This window comes from Exophiala xenobiotica, assembly GCF_000835505.1.
Source record: "Exophiala xenobiotica strain CBS 118157 unplaced genomic scaffold supercont1.5, whole genome shotgun sequence".
NCBI classification, from domain to species: Eukaryota; Fungi; Ascomycota; class Eurotiomycetes; order Chaetothyriales; family Herpotrichiellaceae; genus Exophiala; species Exophiala xenobiotica.
Window position 1 is genome coordinate 284,842 of NW_013562490.1, and position 16,125 is coordinate 300,966.

Sequence of the window (16,125 nt, forward strand, 5' to 3'; positions counted from 1 at the left end):
TGTTCCCATCCAAGATACTTTTACAAGATCCGGATATTAAGGGAAACGTCCTTCTAAAAGGCATAATGGAGCATGAAGGCACATGCATCCTTGTTTTTCTTCGCAGTCGGGATATTTCGCCTACTGAGTGAGTATCTTGAGAAAATGGAGTACGCAAGCACTTGTATCTCGCTTATTTCAAGGATTCTTTCGAGTCCGGGGTCCCCAAGCTAGCGCCAGACATCGTCTGAGCTGGCAGGCTGGACATAATTCGCTGTTGACGTTGGAAAACTCCTCAAACAGGAACATCGTGATTGACTGCAAACAGGAAATATCATTATAATATTGTCATCGCTAGTATGAGCAGTGTCTCTGTACACCGCGCTCGCACTCTGCAAGGACGGCCCCTTCGCCTCATCAACCACCTTACAAGACTGCCCCTAAAAAAGCACGCGGTTCCGATCAACGTATGTTCCCGGTCTTTTCACGCCTGAACACGTCTTTGCCTGCATAACCTCACAGACGCAGTTCAGGGCGTGGCACACGGTCGAGTACATCGCTAATGTGATTCAATAAGAATGGATTCCAATGCAACCAAACCCCATGCTAACCATCAAAATCATACTATGATTGTGCAGGGTTCGTGACCGCCGTCTCGGTCGCGTCTCCTCTATCCGGGAGCCCAGCACCGGTGACGTCTCTTCGGCCGGCTTCGAGATCACTTCTCTTCTGCGCATTCCTCCCTGCAGTCTCCCATCCTTCGTCGCCGACGTAATTCGCACGCCCGATGCCCAGCCAGAACGCCCGGCCCCGACTCCTGGCGCCCCACGCCCATCCACTGCCTCCTCGAATGGGCAGGTGGTACCACCTGAATCCGAACCAGGCCGTGAATATGCCAATCAGCGAGCCGGAGATGATATCGAACCCGTGGTGTCGGTAGTCGAACCAGCGTGAGACGGAGATGAAAAATGCCACGCCGATGGGGACGAATGCTATGATGAGCAAATATATGGGTGGCGCAGCGGCTTCATTGCGTGGAGGATGCGTGTGTCTAGGTGAGGATAAGGATGTATCCGACCGCAAATTCTTGGACGAGTGGTCTTCCTCATGTGGTATGTCATTCTCCTCGTCGAACGTCGAGATATATCTCCGGCTGTCTTGAGAGGCAGGTGTCGGCGGCAAGAAAGGAATTTGAACAGCGAACTTCGCGCAGATGAACAGGCTGAGGTACAGCATGCCGGCCCAGCTGAAACTCGCGTGACCCGAGGGCCAACTTGCAAACGCATCGCGCATTTGGCTGACGTCTGTGTTCCGGCAGATATGCCAGTCCACAACGATGGGGACCGCAGAATCGATGGATGTGCCCAGCCCGCCGACCTGGTGTTGCCGGATTGAGGCTGGGGACGTGTCTGGGTTACACACAGCCAGCATATGGGGTCGAGGCTTGCCGGAAAGGTCTTTCAGGCCTTCGGTGATGAGGAAGGCAGCGGCTAGGGCCAGACCCAGCCCCATCCAAGCCGTATTCCATTCCCAAATCTTTCTTCGCCAGATGAGTGCTTTGGGCGTCGAGTGCGGAATCGTGGGGCCTGGAACGAAGAGTAGGGAGATTAGGGCGGTAATAACACCCGGTGCGACAACCGAAACGACAATGAGTACGCCAACGGAGACGGTGTCGCCATGGTCAGGGAAGGAGATGGAGGGGTCTTGAAGCGAAAAGTCGTGTCTGGCGCCATCGATTTTGGAGAATGCGCCGCCAACGGCTGCGGTGCCACTGGGATGGTGTTAGTCCGGGTGCGAAACAAAAAACCAGAAGAAAGGCCAAGAGGAACATACAGGATCAGGACCCAGTCTAGGATGTATGAAGCCAGAAGACGCTTAGATAGATATCTGGCGCCGACAGCGAGGTTGCTGACGGTTTTGGTGGTAGCGACCATTGCGGGTTCGCGAATGGGGAAATTGAGCACGCGACACTCAAGTGGACAGCCTCCCTGCGAGCAAGGGCACTTTATGAGGCTTTCAGCGAAGGGTTCTGTATCAACAGGCCCAAGACTGCAGAGTGACCTTGAAAGGATGGAGGCAAGAACATAGAGAGATCTTGGACGGTATTTAGAGAGGTTTGTGGCAGGTGTTGCGATCCACCGACTGGGGAAACATTGGTAATACCCGCAGGTGGCACTCGAGGCACGACTGGTAGCATCATACAAAGAAAATCGGATCGATCGACACTTGGCGTCATTATTTTATCGAGGCACCAATGCAAGGGCGAGAGTGACGCTTTTTTCTTTGTTTGTAATTTCCTCACGTACCAGCGAGCCAGGTATGTGGCAGTGCAAACACACGACTCCCGCACTCGAGGGCTGCGTCGTCATTCCAGAGATTTCCGTAACGCTACAGACCGAGGCCTTCGAATGAGAATCGTCGAGAGTGTCATTGCCATCTATGTACTTGGGTAGTAGGATATGACAATCAGGTATCGTCTCACGCGCCTGTACGACAGCCAAAACCAAGTTCTACTTGTTCCTCATAATCCAAGAAGGAGCATTAACTCAGCATCCTAGTTAGTCTTACAGCAGACCCTTTGCAAATTTATTTTTGCTTGCCATCCAAATCAGCGTAGAAATTCCAGCCGAAATTCTGCGAAGGATCGTTGAACCTCAACTTTCTGTCAAGCGTGTCAATCTTCTGCACATCCTCGGCATCCAACTTGAAGTCGCCCTCGAAGTTCGCCTGAATGCGTGAAGGAGTCTTCGACTTTGGAATCACGCTGTTACCCTTGGCAATGCCCCATGCCAGAGCTACTTGCGCGCCGTTCTTGCCATATTTTCTTCCAATGTCGGTGAGAAGAGGGTCGTCGATCATTTTTCCAATATTCTGGCCCTTGTCATAGACAGGGTTGGCATTACCGAACGGTGAGTATTGTGTGACATGGATGCCTTTCGATCTGTGCCATTCAATAAAGCTGGGCTGTTGCAGGTAGGGATGCAGTTCCATTTGATGAGCTGCAGGGACGATGGACGTTTCCTTGATGAGCCGTTCCATTTCGGCCTTGGAAAAGTTACTGACGCCAATGGCCTTGCATTTGCCGTTTGCCACGAGCTTCTCGATAGCCTTATAGGTATCGACGTAGTCGGTGTCGCCCGTTTGGATCTTGTCGTCCTTCTTTGGCATGAGTTTGTCTCCCCGAGCGAAAGGGCTTGGCCAATGCATGAGGTATAGGTCGAGATAGTCGGTCTGAAGGTCTTTCAATGAAGCATCGCAAGCCTTCTCAACGTCATCGGGATGGTGGGAGTTGTTCCATAGCTTTGTAGTGATGAAGATGTCACTCCGAGGCACACCGCTCTTCTTGATGCCTTTGGCAACGCCAGGCTCGGTGCCGTATCTGGACAGATGTCAGATCGAAAAGTATAAGAGCAGCGCGTACTCACATTCTCGCCGTATCAATGTGTCTGTATCCGACCTTCAATGCCTCATACACGGCATCCTCCTGAGCCTCTTTGTCCTGTGCCGCAATGTGAATATCGTGGTTGGTCACAGGGGAGGGATCTCACCTGCCACGTCCCAAACCCAATGGCTGGAATTTCTGCGCCGGTGTTCAGCTGGAATTTGGTTTTGCTATACCCTGCCATTGTTCTCGCCTGGCCGGAAACCTGCCGTGATAATTGTGATAATCGAGACGAAGCTCGCTTCTCGAGCCGGGACAACATGATCGCAATATATTTCCGAGAACAGTGAAGGTTCCTCGGCGCCACAAGGAAGTTTGAATTCACATCGACTGACGAGAGCGACTAGGTATTGAGGACCTTGCTTGTCAATAATGACGACGGCCTTTGCGATGTTGAAAACATGGGGAAGAGGTTGGGTCCTGATGTCAGTGGCAATCGGAGAATCGGAGCTGCAGATGGATTTCATTTCCGAGAAGTTTTGGACTTATCTCGATCTCGTCTTCACCCTGGCAGTCTTTCTTGGAACATCAACTACCACCGGCGCAAAAAAGCTTGGTTTGGGCTCAGAAGCTGTGGCCTCGTCCATTGCGGATGATCAATATTTAGATGTAGCTACCGAGGTATTCATGAACGGTTCCCGCTTGTTCAGCGTGTGTCACCTCCCACCTTCTCTAGTATCGTATAATGAATGCGCTTAGGAGCTTCGCCGGAGCTATAGCTGGCGTGAATAATTGTCTCGAGGCAGTCGGCTCGCTGGGTTCTAGTAGCGAGACAATGGGAACATGGAAAAATAAGGTGGTGTCGGGTGGTATATATTCTAGTGGTCGATTCTCGAAAGATGCGAAAGGCTTTCACCGAGCATGGACGATCTTCGTGAAGGCGTTCATCATGCGTTACAGCAAGTCAAAAGGATTTGGAAAACCTTTTCCGTAGTATATATATTATTTCAAGATGTTTACTTTCGCAATCGACCATAGAACATGGAGAACAGGGCTTCCCGTCCGCTCAGCCGTACTCAAGCCATGTGTCGACGAGTTAGTAGTTGCGTCGGTGACGAGCAGCGAATCTTCGTTGTTGATTGTTTTTCTTGTTTTTGGGAGAATTCATGATGAATATTGATGAAGGGGAGGTTCTAACGGACTACGTTTTTTTTGGCACAAACACGGGACCCTGGTCGTGGTTGCCTTATGGCCCCAAGGCGCCTACCACTTATCACGATGGTGCAGGTCGAAGCTGACCCTTATTGGAGAGCTCAAACTCAACACAACTATCACACGTCCCACCCCATCCTTGAGAGGCAACGTTGTGTACTCCGTACTTAATCTAGCCGACTCTATCATCGCTAGACGGAGATATTTTACACACTTCGAGCGATCCATGATTGGTATCCCATCAAAACGCCAGCGCCTTCTAAATGACCTTCATAGTTTCGAGGCGAGAACCTTACGGAAACGGCTTGGCAAGTGAAGACAAAGCCTTTGTTCATTCGGATTTTGGGAGCTGTGAGGACTAATCGCAACGCTGACAATCCATCCCTTGCATGGCGAGGCTGTTCTCCTCAAGCCACCTGATTCTGCATTCCTTTGTACGTTGTCCCGGAGAAGTCAAGTCTTGACTGTTCGCAGATTGTCACACGCTTCGGTCAGATAAAGACAATCACCATGGATAAGCGCATTACTACCCGTCGCCTTCGTGCTCTCTTCCCTCCACATTGGCCTTCTCGAAGGTCTCCGTTGAAGTGATGGTTGATCTCACCGTCGAAGAACCACCACGTCCTATCTCCCGGTTTTCCACGTCCACTTCGCTGAGAATGTCTACGACTGTCGACATGCAGGTCGTCCCCATGCCTCGCTGGTCCACGGCTGTAGGCTGTGCAAAAGTTGCTCTGGCCGTGGTGGTTCTTGCCTTGACAGCTGCGGCTGCCTCCATCTGGGGAGGTTACGATGCATTCGCTGTCACTCTGTTCACAGTAAGTTAATTATTACTGCCAGAGTCAACCGCAAAGCTGACCGTCACAAAGGCATCGGCTAGCCTCGTCATCTTCGTCTACTACTTCGTCGCTCTGTCTCGTCGGCCCGCTCTCTACCATCCGTGGGTAGTTCTGGCGCTCGAGGCCTTCGGCGTGATCTTTTGGCTGACAAGTTTCGCCATGATGGCACAATGGACAAGCGTTTACAATGGCTGGTGGTATGGCGAAGGAGACAGCTACGGGTTCTGGGATGCACCTTTTCGTCCTGAAGATCTGGGCCTGGCGAAGAGAACCATTGTCAGAAGAAGTACCAACAAGTACCACGCCGGGGTTGCGCTGGCTGGCACTGCTGCAGGATTGAGTGCAGTGGAATTGTACGTGCAGAATCCTGAAGTGCAGCGAACGAGCCGGATACTGACATCCAGCCTAGCATACTCTACACCCTGACTCTGACCGTTTTCGGAATGTCCATGCATCAACAGCGAATGGAGGCTGCACGCACAAGCATTGCAGCCGCACCCACGACGACTCCCGCGGCTGACGTCGAAGCTGGCACAGAAGACAAGGCAGCGGAGACAGAGCATGAGCCAAAACCTGTCACTGTTTGAACTGACGAGGCCACCATGTAGCGTGCAAGGAGTGCCAGTGCCCTTGAGACCGGAGGATAAAGGTGGAGGAGGAAGCGCGGTACCGGACTTGGCCGGAGAAGAATGGACGGTGATTCGGACGCCAAGGTTGCTTACATCGTGCCATGGAGACGACTTTTGCAGCAAAGACCCCCTATCTTTCCAGCTTCAATTACACCCGCCGTCATGACCTGTCCCGTGCCTTCATCTTATTTGTCCAGGCGTGTGTATCCGACACGCCATGGGGCTAGCGGACCGTGAAGATGGTCTTTTCCGAGTCTCTTATCCCAATCGGTGTGTACTTATTATTTCACATCTTTACTCATGTGTCTAGGCGAAGGAATTGGCTTTTGACATTCTCCTTTATCGCATTTCTTATATATCTTCTGTTGTCCGAGAGTGGAAATGTACTTGCATATCTACACACCTTCTCTTTGATCGGGTCTCCAGTGAGACGACATGGCCCTTCAAATGCTAGGTGACCATACCACTGCCACCGCAGGAAATCCCCAAGATGTCGCCACACAATCCTTGAACCCTTCTTCGAACGAAAACAGCAATATGGACTCATCATGCCCCGAGAAAGTCCAGATAGAGGCAGACGTCGAAGAGTCAATGGAGGTTCGGATTGAGCGACTAGGACGCGAGCGTCCATCGACTTTCAAGTCGATATGGGCTGAAGTCGGCTTTATCTTTTCTGTCCTCATGTCCCAGATCCTGACTGAATACTTCGTCTCGGGCTTCAACATCATTCTCCCCACACTCATCGAGGCGTTGGACATCCCTCAAGCGTCTAGCGTGTGGCCGGCTACGGCATTCTCCTTGGTCATCGCAGCTACATTGCTCGTGTTTGGCAGATTAGGCGATATGTACGGTGGATACCCTGTCTATCTCATAGGTCTGGCCTGGCTTGTGGTCTGGAGTATCGTATGCGGCTTCGCAGTCAATCCGTTGATGATGGACCTGTGTCGAGCACTACAGGGATTGGGACCAGCTGCATTCCTACCAACGGGTGTCATGCTCATCGGCACCGCATACCGACCTGGTCCACGCAAGAACCTGGTCTTCGCGCTCTACGGCACCGCCGCCGTGATAGGATTCTACTTTGGCATTTTCTGCGCCGGGATCGTTGGCCAATTTATTCGCTGGGGATGGTATTTCTGGATCGGCGCCGTCTTGACGTTCACCACGCTCATCACGTCGGTCCTTTTTGTACCCGACGACAGCAAAGAGCGCCGCAGGAACGGGATTAAAATGGACTGGCTCGGCGCTGGGGCTACTGTCTCCGGTATAGTCCTCGTCGTCTTCGCTATCACCGAGTCGGCACATGCAAAGCAAGGCTGGCGTACGCCCTATATCCCCACGTTGTTGTGCGTCGGGTGTATCCTGCTCCTGGTTGCTGTGTACATCGAGGGTTGGGTGGCCGAAATGCCGTTACTGCCTGCCGACATCTTCACAACACCCTGTATGACCCAACTCACCGTTGCACTGATGTTGCTGTACGGCAATTGCGGCATCTACTTGCTCTACGGGACACTATATTTCCAGAATATTATGGGCGCCACACCGCTGCAGGTGGTGGCTTGGTTCACGCCGGTGGCGGTTGGTGGGATTGTTTTAAACATCCTGGAGGGCTATATCCTGCATCTCGTGTCGGGCCACTTCCTTCTCATTGTTGCTGGAGCGGCAGCGGTCGGGTCTCCCATGCTCCTTGCTTTTGTGCCTGAGGGTGGGAGTTATTGGGCGTGGATCTTCCCATCCTGTATTTTCACCACGATGAGCATCGACCTCTCGTACACGGTGATCTGCGTGTTCATCACGACAAAGTTGCCAGCGGCAAGGCAGGGTCTGGCTGGCGGGCTGATCAATAGCGTTTTGCAACTCGGAATGGCGCTCGTCCTTGGATTGAGCGACATTATACAGTCATACACATTGGACGAAGTGGGGTTGAGGAAGAGCTATCAGAACGTGTTCTGGTTAGCCGTGGCTGCCGGTGCTGCGAGTCTCATCATGATGGTCATCTGGGGCAAAATCGGCAAAGCCGCGAGCGACCTCACTGCGGACGAGAAGTTGGAGCTAGAGCGTGAAGCAGTCAGACTCTCTTCGCCGAGAGCAGAAACAGGTGGCAATTGAACGTGCGTTCACGGTTTTATACCGGGTTTGGCATATAAGCGGCGGCGTCTGGATATTTGCATCATGCTTCAAGAACACTAGAAGAATACATTGTGTGTATATAGACTTCTCAAGACTTCAAAGGTGTAAATCTCATTCGATTGCTGAAGGCGGTTCACAAGCTTAACTCGATGGGAAACAGTTAAGAGACTTCCTAATCCTCAGCCCTCTTTGGCCACCACAACATGTATGTATATATCCGCGAATGGCCAGCCAGATCTCGGTGACAGTGCGTCAAGCAGCTAGAATGGAAGCATAGCCCAACAGAATCGATTGGCGTCGGCATTTAACATACCCAGCCTCCATCGGCGTTCCAGATTGCTCCTGTCACAAAGGAAGCTTCGTCACTCAACAAGAATGCAACGACTGCAGCGATCTCCTCTGGCTTTCCTTTCCTGTCGAAAGCTTGCGCACTGAGGTCCGCCTGTTTGATATTGTTCGCCGCTTCCAAGGCAGCCACCATTGGGCTGTCGATAAAGCCAGGTGCCACTCCGTTGATCCAGCTCCAAGGTAGTTTGATGGTCTGAATATCCTATGCCTCTCGAGTAAGTGCCCATGTTGATAACAACCTCAATCGAAAGAGAAATGCTGAGACGAGCAAATGCAGATTCGTTTTCCGGCGACGTCTAGACGAACCAATCAAAATTGACCCGCAATCTGCCCGGAGTCATGCCTTGCTTAGGTACGTCGTCCTCCCCTGCCTACGCTAGAGTCTTTGACCACAAAGCTCGATCCTCTTGACTCTAACGCTCAGTGTCTCATATTTCTCGAACATTGATTGCAATCACGAACACGTGGTAGCCGCAACGGACAAACTCCACGAAACGGTCTTTCCCCTCCTACGGCAACGGCTCTGCTGACCAGATCTCGCAGCTGAGGGACAGTATCTCAGCCACCCCTCAGTCCATTCATTTGACCTTATTGCGAGCGGGTAATTCGGCTACGTGGGTGGTTGACTTGCTCGGGAACGGAAGACGAGTTAATTGTTTGAAGACCGTCGACCGTCGACCGTGCGTCACTCATCGCTCTCGCGGATATTGATCGGAGACATCCATCCCCGGCCGAAGGCTATAATCTAGCACCACAATGTCTCAGCTCTTACAATATGAGCCCCTGCACCAGTCACAAGTCCTTTTGGCATGTTACACCTGTCGCAAGCGCAAGGTCAAATGTGGGCGAGAACTGCCTTGTTGTACAATATGTCGAGAGACCTCACAGCAGTGCGCCTATCCGCCAAAAGCAAGGAGACCAGGTCCGAAAATAGGCACCACCCGTGCCAGCTCTTACAGGAGACTGTGTGAGTCTCAATAGCCATTGCGTCTAAGTCGCAAGCTTGCTGACAATTGCTCTCAAGTGGGAAGGAAAGACCGCGGAAGAAGCCCGGTAGAGCAGCGAAATGGCGAGATCCGGCAACACACTCAGCAGGATAGAGTAGCATCCAATACTAGAGACGGCAGAAGATCAGAATCATCGGCTCCTCCACTGGCCTCGCAAAACTCCCTGGCACCAACCGACATGCTAAACCTTGCATACATTATTCACCCTTGTTTCGAGAACTGTTCACCGACCCCTGGAAATGCTGTTGAAGGCGTCGACGAATCAAATGACCATTACCTCGACGAACTCATGATGAGTTGCGACTGCTTGGGACTGACATTGGGCCAATTGAACATCCTGTAAGCTACTTTTGATCAGAGCACCTATCGCTATTCTTCCCGTCTGTGTACGTTTAACTGCAGAAGACCAACACATAGGCAGGCTTCCCCGGTATTTTGAAGTATACACCGCCTTCCAACTGTTTCGACTTCCAGAAATTCAAACAAAATTGCGGCAAATCCCCACAGTAGCTCAAAGAACGGCTCTGTTGGCATCTATGCTCGCATTTGCACTCAAGGACCTCGATCATCACGATGTGAACAATATGACACAAGAGCATGTCTTAACCCACTCGACGGGCGTTCCAAGCATCCATTTTCGTGCTCTGGCGATCAAATACATGGAGCAAGCGATGACTGAGCTCGGAGACGAAGCAGTGACCTTACCTCTCCTTCAGGCGATGATTTTGAACACACATTGTATCCTCGTCCAAGGGGTACGGGGGAGGCCTTGGCGGTATTTGGGAACTTGTATCAGAAGTGCTTACGAGCTGAACCTGCACCTTATCGACGCCGGCAAGCCTCATGGCCAGGCTCTTTCTACAAATGCAGAGCAATGGTGCATCGAGGAAGAATGGCGTCGAGCGTGGTGGGCAATCTGGGAAATGGATGTGTTCGCCAGCTTCATTCGCCGCTGCCCGACTGGAATTGACTGGTCTCAAAATGAAACATTTCTGCCAGCTGAAGACGAAAGATGGTATCGTGGGGAACCTCAAGCAAGCTGTTTGTTGGGACTTTCCCTTGTCAATCGATGGAAATCGCTAGTCGCTACCCAAAACCAATCACCCAAGGCTTGGTTCATTCTCATCAATTCATTGATGAAAGATGCACAAAACGTCTCCAGTCCAACCAGCATTGACAAGTTCCATTTGTCACATCGTGACCCCACTCAAGATGTTGAGCAAGCTGTTGCACAAGACGTGCGAAGACGTCAACAGCAGAAGAAGACCTCGGACATCAATAGACTTGATACCGTGTTGAATTGTCTACATTGTACAGTCGCGGCTTTACCAAAAAGGCTCAAGTATCACGGTCAGTATCTGAACTTTGGAGGAATTGATACAAAGCGTCCCGGCGCCATAACACAAAGACTGACAGACAGTTTTGTCTACGGAATCTACCTCATGACTCAACTGACGAAAATGATGGTGCTGAAGTACCACGTCTTCCGCACAGGAGCGAAATGGACAATGGCGAGGAACACGGACTCGGCAGACAATGTCGCTACTGCAAACGAAGCAGGTACACTCACGGATCATCATGCCATTCTGTCTCCATCAAAAGCCGAATCACAACATCTGGCTCAATATTTCGAAGCGGCAGACAATGTTGTAAACATCGTCCGGTGCTGTCCCGAAGACCATTACAAGCACCTCAATCCCTTTCTTGCTAGTACTACATGGCTATCGGGAGCTATCCAACTCCTGCACCGCAGTCTTCTGGCAAATGGTTGCTCGGACAGAGAGTTGATCGATTCGAAATTTGAGTTGGTGTCCATGACTTACCTTAAGGCTGTGGGATTTTGGAACATGTCCCAGGTACCATTACGAAATTGGGAGACTATTGCAAATGGCTTGGAGAACGTCAAGGTTGGTCCGAGCACGGAGGACCATGATCAGCATCAAACGCCCTGGGTTTTCACCGGAGGGAACGTGAGCCATGTTCCCATTACGGAGCAAGCAAACATATCATCCTCGACAGCACTGTCCAATGCGAACAGCAAAAGTGGTGTGATCGACCAGTGCTTCAGATACCTTATCGACGACAGTAAGCAGAGGACCGGCATGGCTCCAGATCCTGCTCCCACAGATCTCGCTCTCGCGTCAACCATGCAAGCACAACAGCACCTGCCGTACACCCCACTCTCGAACAATACATACGCCCCAGAGCATTTACTCACACAGACTCAGCAGAGTCTCGGTATCATGTCTTCAGAATATGATGCAGAGACAGTACGAATGCCTTCATTCGGTGGCACCGAAGCTCACCCTACCTTCTCGCCCCAGTTTCTGGACTGTATGCCCTTTGCAACGGACCGGGCCATGAACATGGACTTTTCAAACTATCTTGACGAGATATTGTCGGGCTCATATGTGCCCTGAAAGATTCAATACAGGCTTCCGTCGGCCAACCCCCCGGATGTCATGTCCTCGTGGTGATCACACATAGCTTGGTTGGTAGTCGCACAACCGGCGCGACCAATACTCCGTACTTGGATGATGCGGTTTACGTGGTTTGGCTGGAACACCGGGCACTGATTTGGTAAAATTGGCACAACTGTAATAGTACTCAATATATGAGGGTAGCCGCCCCATTGTGCAGTCATGATGTTTGTCAAAACACACTGTGTAGGGCAATTCCATTGTCAATTTATTCAGGATTTTGCCAAAACCGCAAAGCTGTTGCTACCGGGGACCTGCACCAATCTAGAACTTCCTTTTGTGAGGCCACCAAGCAGAAGCTGATCAACACCAGACCTTCCCACCCTTGAGGCTCGCCACTTCGAGTAATCCTCCACTTATCCAATGGCTGATGTGGTTGCTGATTGTGTTCGAGCAGCTGGCAAATCATTTTCCATCGTCACGCGCTTGGCTGCCATGATTTCCTTTGGCGACGAATTCGTCCTCTTGAAAGGTGCTGTTGGACACGTCTTTTACCCGCTCAACCATGCCATAGGTGGCGGCTTCGACGTTTGCTTGGTGGCTGACAGCGGGAGTGAGCTTCATGAAAACGGCATCGATCTCTTCCAAAGTCTTGCCGCCGGCTGTGACAAGGCATATCAGAATCAAATCATACTTATCACCAAGGCGGAGAGAGATGGATGGTACTCACTTTCTGGACAGCAGAAGTAGACGTAACCGACCGAGACGAAACCTGAAAGGCCATCCCAAGTCAGCTTGGGGGGAGCTTCATCAACATTGCGGTTTGTGTATTGCCCAAGACTTACAGAAGACCAAGAACCAGACCCAGAGGATCGGTCCGACTCTCTGTAATGCGATGCCTCCCGCGAAAACGGTGAGGAAAGTACCACTCCATTCTCCTGTGGCGCCAAATGATCCACCTAAGTGCCTGTATCGAAGCGGTGCAATCGAGGAGTGAGTCGCATTAGCGCCTCTATCATATCGAACCCCCTATGAATCTAGCTGGGTGAATTTTTATTGAATGACGAGGGTCACTTACTTCTGGTCCATAAAGCCATGCAATTCCAACCCAGCCATAGCCGAAGAAGAAGATGTAAACCACGACTGAGGCAACGGCCGTCCATTGCGTGGCGAGGTTCTTTTTGTGGCCAAGATTGATCATGACAACGAAGACAAGCATGAAGATGGACAGCATTATGGCTGTCCAGAACATGATGCCGCGTCGACCGCCCCTTTCGATTGTCCAGGGCGTAAACCAGGTGCCCATGGCAAACAGGGTGTTCATCACCGCTGCCAGCAGGGAGGATAGAAATGGGGACAAGCCCACCTGAGAGAAGATGATGGTGCTGTAGTAAATGAGTAGATTGATTCCTGCCGATATCACATGTCAGATGGAGGGGCTTCCACAAGAATCATTGCAGTGGTGTATGCTATTTCCAGGCTACTGACCCATCAACTGCTGCAGGAACAGGATCATGAACGCGGTTCTCAAACGACGGCCCGCTTGAAGCTCTGTGTTTTAAACGAGTCAGCACACATTCGTACCTTCAACTGAGGCGAGAATAGGGAGGTTTGGCATGCCAGTGTTATCCCAAATCAGTGTCACGAGGCTGAATGGCTTCTGGGAGTTTTCGATCTCGATGGCCTCGAAGATATCCCTCCTCTGTGCCTGGACGTGTAGGTCATCGAGAGGAAGGCCATGCCGCGCAGACAGCACGCCATCACCTTCTTCAACACGGCCCTTGACGTAGTACCTGATTATTTGACTTAGCAGATATGGAGCAGACAGGCCTGGCTGCTCCTCGAGTTCGAGAGAGATCCGACTTACCAGCGCGGTGTGTCGGGCAAGAAAACCATACCAGTGGCAGAAAAAACGGCTAAGAAGGTCTGGAACGCGATGGGGAACCTCTGAACATATCCGGGTAATCAGCTCGATTTATTTCGACGGACGCCTGTGACAAGATGTTGCCTTGGTACTCACCCAAGAAACTTGGTTCGTCATGCGAGTGAAAGCAAAATCAACCCAGCCCGAGAATGCAACTACAGTACAAGCCTGGTGTCAGCGCCAATACTTGTATACTGTAGATTGAAAGAAAAGCTGTCTCTCACCCCCGGAAACGGTCACAGCCAACTGGAAACAGACTGCCGGACCGTGATCATTTGCCTTTGTGCTCATTTCGGCCTGCGAGAAGAGAAGGATGAGTGAGTAGCTACTCTATCTGAAAGGAGGTAACAATGCCATCATGAGTTCGAAGGTTGAAACAAACCATGTAAGTAGGCACGGTTGACGATATGAATCCGATGCCGAATCCCTGGCGAACCCCAGATATTAGCAGATGGGACGGGAAGTTGGAATCTGGACGGAACGGAAAAAGCTCAAATGGAAGTCTTACACATAACACTCGCCCGACAATGATTTGCGCGACCGAGAAGGAAGATGCTTGGAGCGCCCCTCCACAGATGACCAGGATGTTCCCGTACAAGATGCAATTTCGGCGGCCCATCGGTGATCCAATGCTACGATTTTCCCGCCAGGTTAGTTAGTGCTCAAGTCAAGTCAAGACTGTCAAGTCATCGCCCGGCTCGGCTTTGCGAGAGTAGTAGAATTCTAATAAGGTACTAGGTAGCTTACAAGCTAATCATCATCGACATGACCCAAGCCCCCAGCGTGTAAGACGAAGCCACCATCGGTATGATGATTGTGGAATGTCTTTCTGGATGGCCAATGGCGTGAAGGAATGGTTCTGTGTTCTGCACGCCGGCAAGGACACCGGCGTCGTAGCCGAACATCATGAATGCCTGCGATGAGCCCGGAGCCTGTCAGTACTACTGGTAACAGTCATCTTCCAAAAGGAAGAGCAGAGCAGAGCATAAATCACGGGAGGGCGGGGAGAGACATACTATGGCGCAGACAGTACTCATAGTATTGTAGAGGGCCTTTCCTCGAAGGTTGGTGAGCGGCATGGTTTCCAGGCTTGTTGTTCCAAGTAGTTGCTACCTAGGTAGTATCTCTTTTTTGCTTTTTTGAATGCACGTTCGAGAATCCGACGCAGAACGAAGATTATCAAGATAGACTGGGTGCTGTTAGCTCTTTATACTTGCCTGGCAATGACGACTACTACTAGGAGCTGCCAGCCATGGAATGAGATGCTAGACAGGCTCCGTACCATCTCGTCTAAGAGATACTCCACGATTCGGGGGTCGTGTGGGGTTTAGTGAGCGTGTAGACTATAGCTGGAGCTCAGGTACTTGCGGGATTGGTGCAACACTCCTCGTATAGCTAGGCACTGATCCCAGCATTTTGGAAGCATGGATTTTAGCCTGGGGTATTTCCAGATACGAGAGGGGCCCGGAAGGAGAAAGAAAGGGGGCCTTGAGGAATCGCGGTCGGGTCGAATATTGCTCCCAGTAGGCGGACGGTCCTCGGTATGATATTATCGGAGCTACTGTAGACCAGAAGTCTCGAACGCTCGTTTACCCCGCGAGAACACCTAAGGGAGTCAAGAATTCGTAAGCCATGAGCCCGTCGAGAGCGTCAGGCAAGCTCCTTCAGTGTTGAGGAGCAACACAGGGGGTTTTGAGCAGTGGTAATAGCGCGTTCTATGACTGCGGACAAGTCTTTAGCGCTGTCAAAGTCTCGAATCAGGCTTGCCGGATCATATGCGATACCCAAGAATGACGGCTCTGGATCGTGACTTTCATCAGTGTCATACATGCTGTCCTCAAGTAGCAAAGGCAGCAGGTGACCAGAAAGTTGAAATCCGGATCGGCGAACAAAGACGGGCCTCCGTTTGGCACATTATAGCACTACAGGGCTTCTTCCATGCTGAATCCGATCCTGTCTAGAGACGCAATGCGTAGTTGAGATATCAAGGGTGTAGAAATCACAGAGCTCACTCCCGAGGGAGACAAGACGTCGGGGGCATGGAGAGAGTTGGGTGATCTTCGGCAAGAATGTGCAGGGGGGCGAAAAGCCACAGTTTGTGTGGCTGTGAAGGTTGTGGCGGAGGAGTTATCTAAGCATCTCACGTGACATCTATTTGTAGCTTAGCTTGGGGCGCTGGCTTGGCTTTCGTCACTGCGCGGCCTCTGACTGTACCGTGATAAATTCAACCAAGGAAGATTTCACCTCGGTGTCTT

General features: G+C 51.3%; 6 protein-coding genes and 1 non-coding gene across 7 annotated transcripts; 4 read left to right on the plus strand and 3 right to left on the minus strand.

The window, feature by feature from the left end:
- Positions 1–299: 299 nt before the first annotated feature.
- PV05_07800 (uncharacterized protein) lies at positions 300–2,129 on the minus strand. The gene is made up of 2 exons (XM_013457266.1): positions 1,813–2,129; positions 300–1,750 (listed from the first exon to the last, which is right to left on the minus strand). Exons 1-2 carry the CDS (start codon positions 1,911–1,913, stop codon positions 604–606), a joined length of 1,248 nt encoding a protein of 415 aa, XP_013312720.1. The 5' UTR covers positions 1,914–2,129; the 3' UTR covers positions 300–603.
- A 267-nt stretch (positions 2,130–2,396) lies between these two features.
- Positions 2,397–3,853, minus strand: PV05_07801 (uncharacterized protein). Its single transcript, XM_013457267.1, has 3 exons — positions 3,528–3,853; positions 3,405–3,478; positions 2,397–3,358 (listed from the first exon to the last, which is right to left on the minus strand). Exons 1-3 carry the CDS (start codon positions 3,681–3,683, stop codon positions 2,566–2,568), a joined length of 1,023 nt encoding a protein of 340 aa, XP_013312721.1. The 5' UTR covers positions 3,684–3,853; the 3' UTR covers positions 2,397–2,565.
- Positions 3,854–4,389: 536 nt separating this feature from the next.
- PV05_07802 lies at positions 4,390–4,506 on the plus strand. The gene has a single exon (XR_001230711.1). It is a non-coding gene; the product is annotated as a 5S ribosomal RNA (ribosomal RNA).
- Positions 4,507–5,163: 657 nt separating this feature from the next.
- On the plus strand, positions 5,164–5,999 carry PV05_07803 (uncharacterized protein; the record flags this gene model as incomplete). The annotated part of the gene is made up of 3 exons (XM_013457268.1): positions 5,164–5,391; positions 5,443–5,765; positions 5,822–5,999. The coding sequence occupies 3 exons, from the start codon at positions 5,164–5,166 to the stop codon at positions 5,997–5,999; spliced, it is 729 nt and encodes a 242-aa protein (XP_013312722.1).
- A 477-nt stretch (positions 6,000–6,476) lies between these two features.
- Positions 6,477–8,150, plus strand: PV05_07804 (uncharacterized protein; the record flags this gene model as incomplete). Its single annotated transcript, XM_013457269.1, has 1 exon — positions 6,477–8,150. One exon carries the CDS (start codon positions 6,477–6,479, stop codon positions 8,148–8,150), a length of 1,674 nt encoding a protein of 557 aa, XP_013312723.1.
- Positions 8,151–9,596: 1,446 nt separating this feature from the next.
- PV05_07805 (uncharacterized protein) lies at positions 9,597–11,946 on the plus strand (the record flags this gene model as incomplete). The annotated part of the gene is made up of 2 exons (XM_013457270.1): positions 9,597–9,865; positions 9,948–11,946. The coding sequence occupies exons 1-2, from the start codon at positions 9,705–9,707 to the stop codon at positions 11,944–11,946; spliced, it is 2,160 nt and encodes a 719-aa protein (XP_013312724.1). The 5' UTR covers positions 9,597–9,704.
- Positions 11,947–12,188: 242 nt separating this feature from the next.
- PV05_07806 (uncharacterized protein) lies at positions 12,189–14,784 on the minus strand. The gene is made up of 11 exons (XM_013457271.1): positions 14,618–14,784; positions 14,379–14,502; positions 14,253–14,297; positions 14,095–14,167; positions 13,967–14,025; positions 13,814–13,893; positions 13,567–13,739; positions 13,435–13,497; positions 12,792–13,356; positions 12,677–12,718; positions 12,189–12,608 (listed from the first exon to the last, which is right to left on the minus strand). The coding sequence occupies exons 1-9, from the start codon at positions 14,776–14,778 to the stop codon at positions 12,962–12,964; spliced, it is 1,173 nt and encodes a 390-aa protein (XP_013312725.1). The 5' UTR covers positions 14,779–14,784; the 3' UTR covers positions 12,189–12,608; positions 12,677–12,718; positions 12,792–12,961.
- Between the last annotated feature and the right edge of the window lie 1,341 nt (positions 14,785–16,125).

Excerpts from the sequence above, each read along its gene's own strand:
- PV05_07800 (XM_013457266.1), bottom strand. The coding sequence starts at position 1,913 with ATGGTCGCTACCACCAAAACCGTCAGCAACCTCGCTGTCGGCGCCAGA. Across the intron at positions 1,751-1,812 it reads CTAGACTGGGTCCTGATCCT|TGGCACCGCAGCCGTTGGCG; the intron begins GTATGTTCCTCT and ends ACACCATCCCAG.
- PV05_07806 (XM_013457271.1), bottom strand. The coding sequence starts at position 14,778 with ATGATGTTCGGCTACGACGCCGGTGTCCTTGCCGGCGTGCAGAACACA. Across the intron at positions 14,298-14,378 it reads TTGTCGGGCGAGTGTTATGT|GGATTCGGCATCGGATTCAT; the intron begins GTAAGACTTCCA and ends GGGGTTCGCCAG. Across the intron at positions 13,740-13,813 it reads TTGCCCGACACACCGCGCTG|GTACTACGTCAAGGGCCGTG; the intron begins GTAAGTCGGATC and ends TCAAATAATCAG.
- PV05_07801 (XM_013457267.1), bottom strand. The coding sequence starts at position 3,683 with ATGTTGTCCCGGCTCGAGAAGCGAGCTTCGTCTCGATTATCACAATTA. Across the intron at positions 3,479-3,527 it reads TTGGGTTTGGGACGTGGCAG|GACAAAGAGGCTCAGGAGGA; the intron begins GTGAGATCCCTC and ends ATTGCGGCACAG. Across the intron at positions 3,359-3,404 it reads CACATTGATACGGCGAGAAT|ATACGGCACCGAGCCTGGCG; the intron begins GTGAGTACGCGC and ends ACATCTGTCCAG.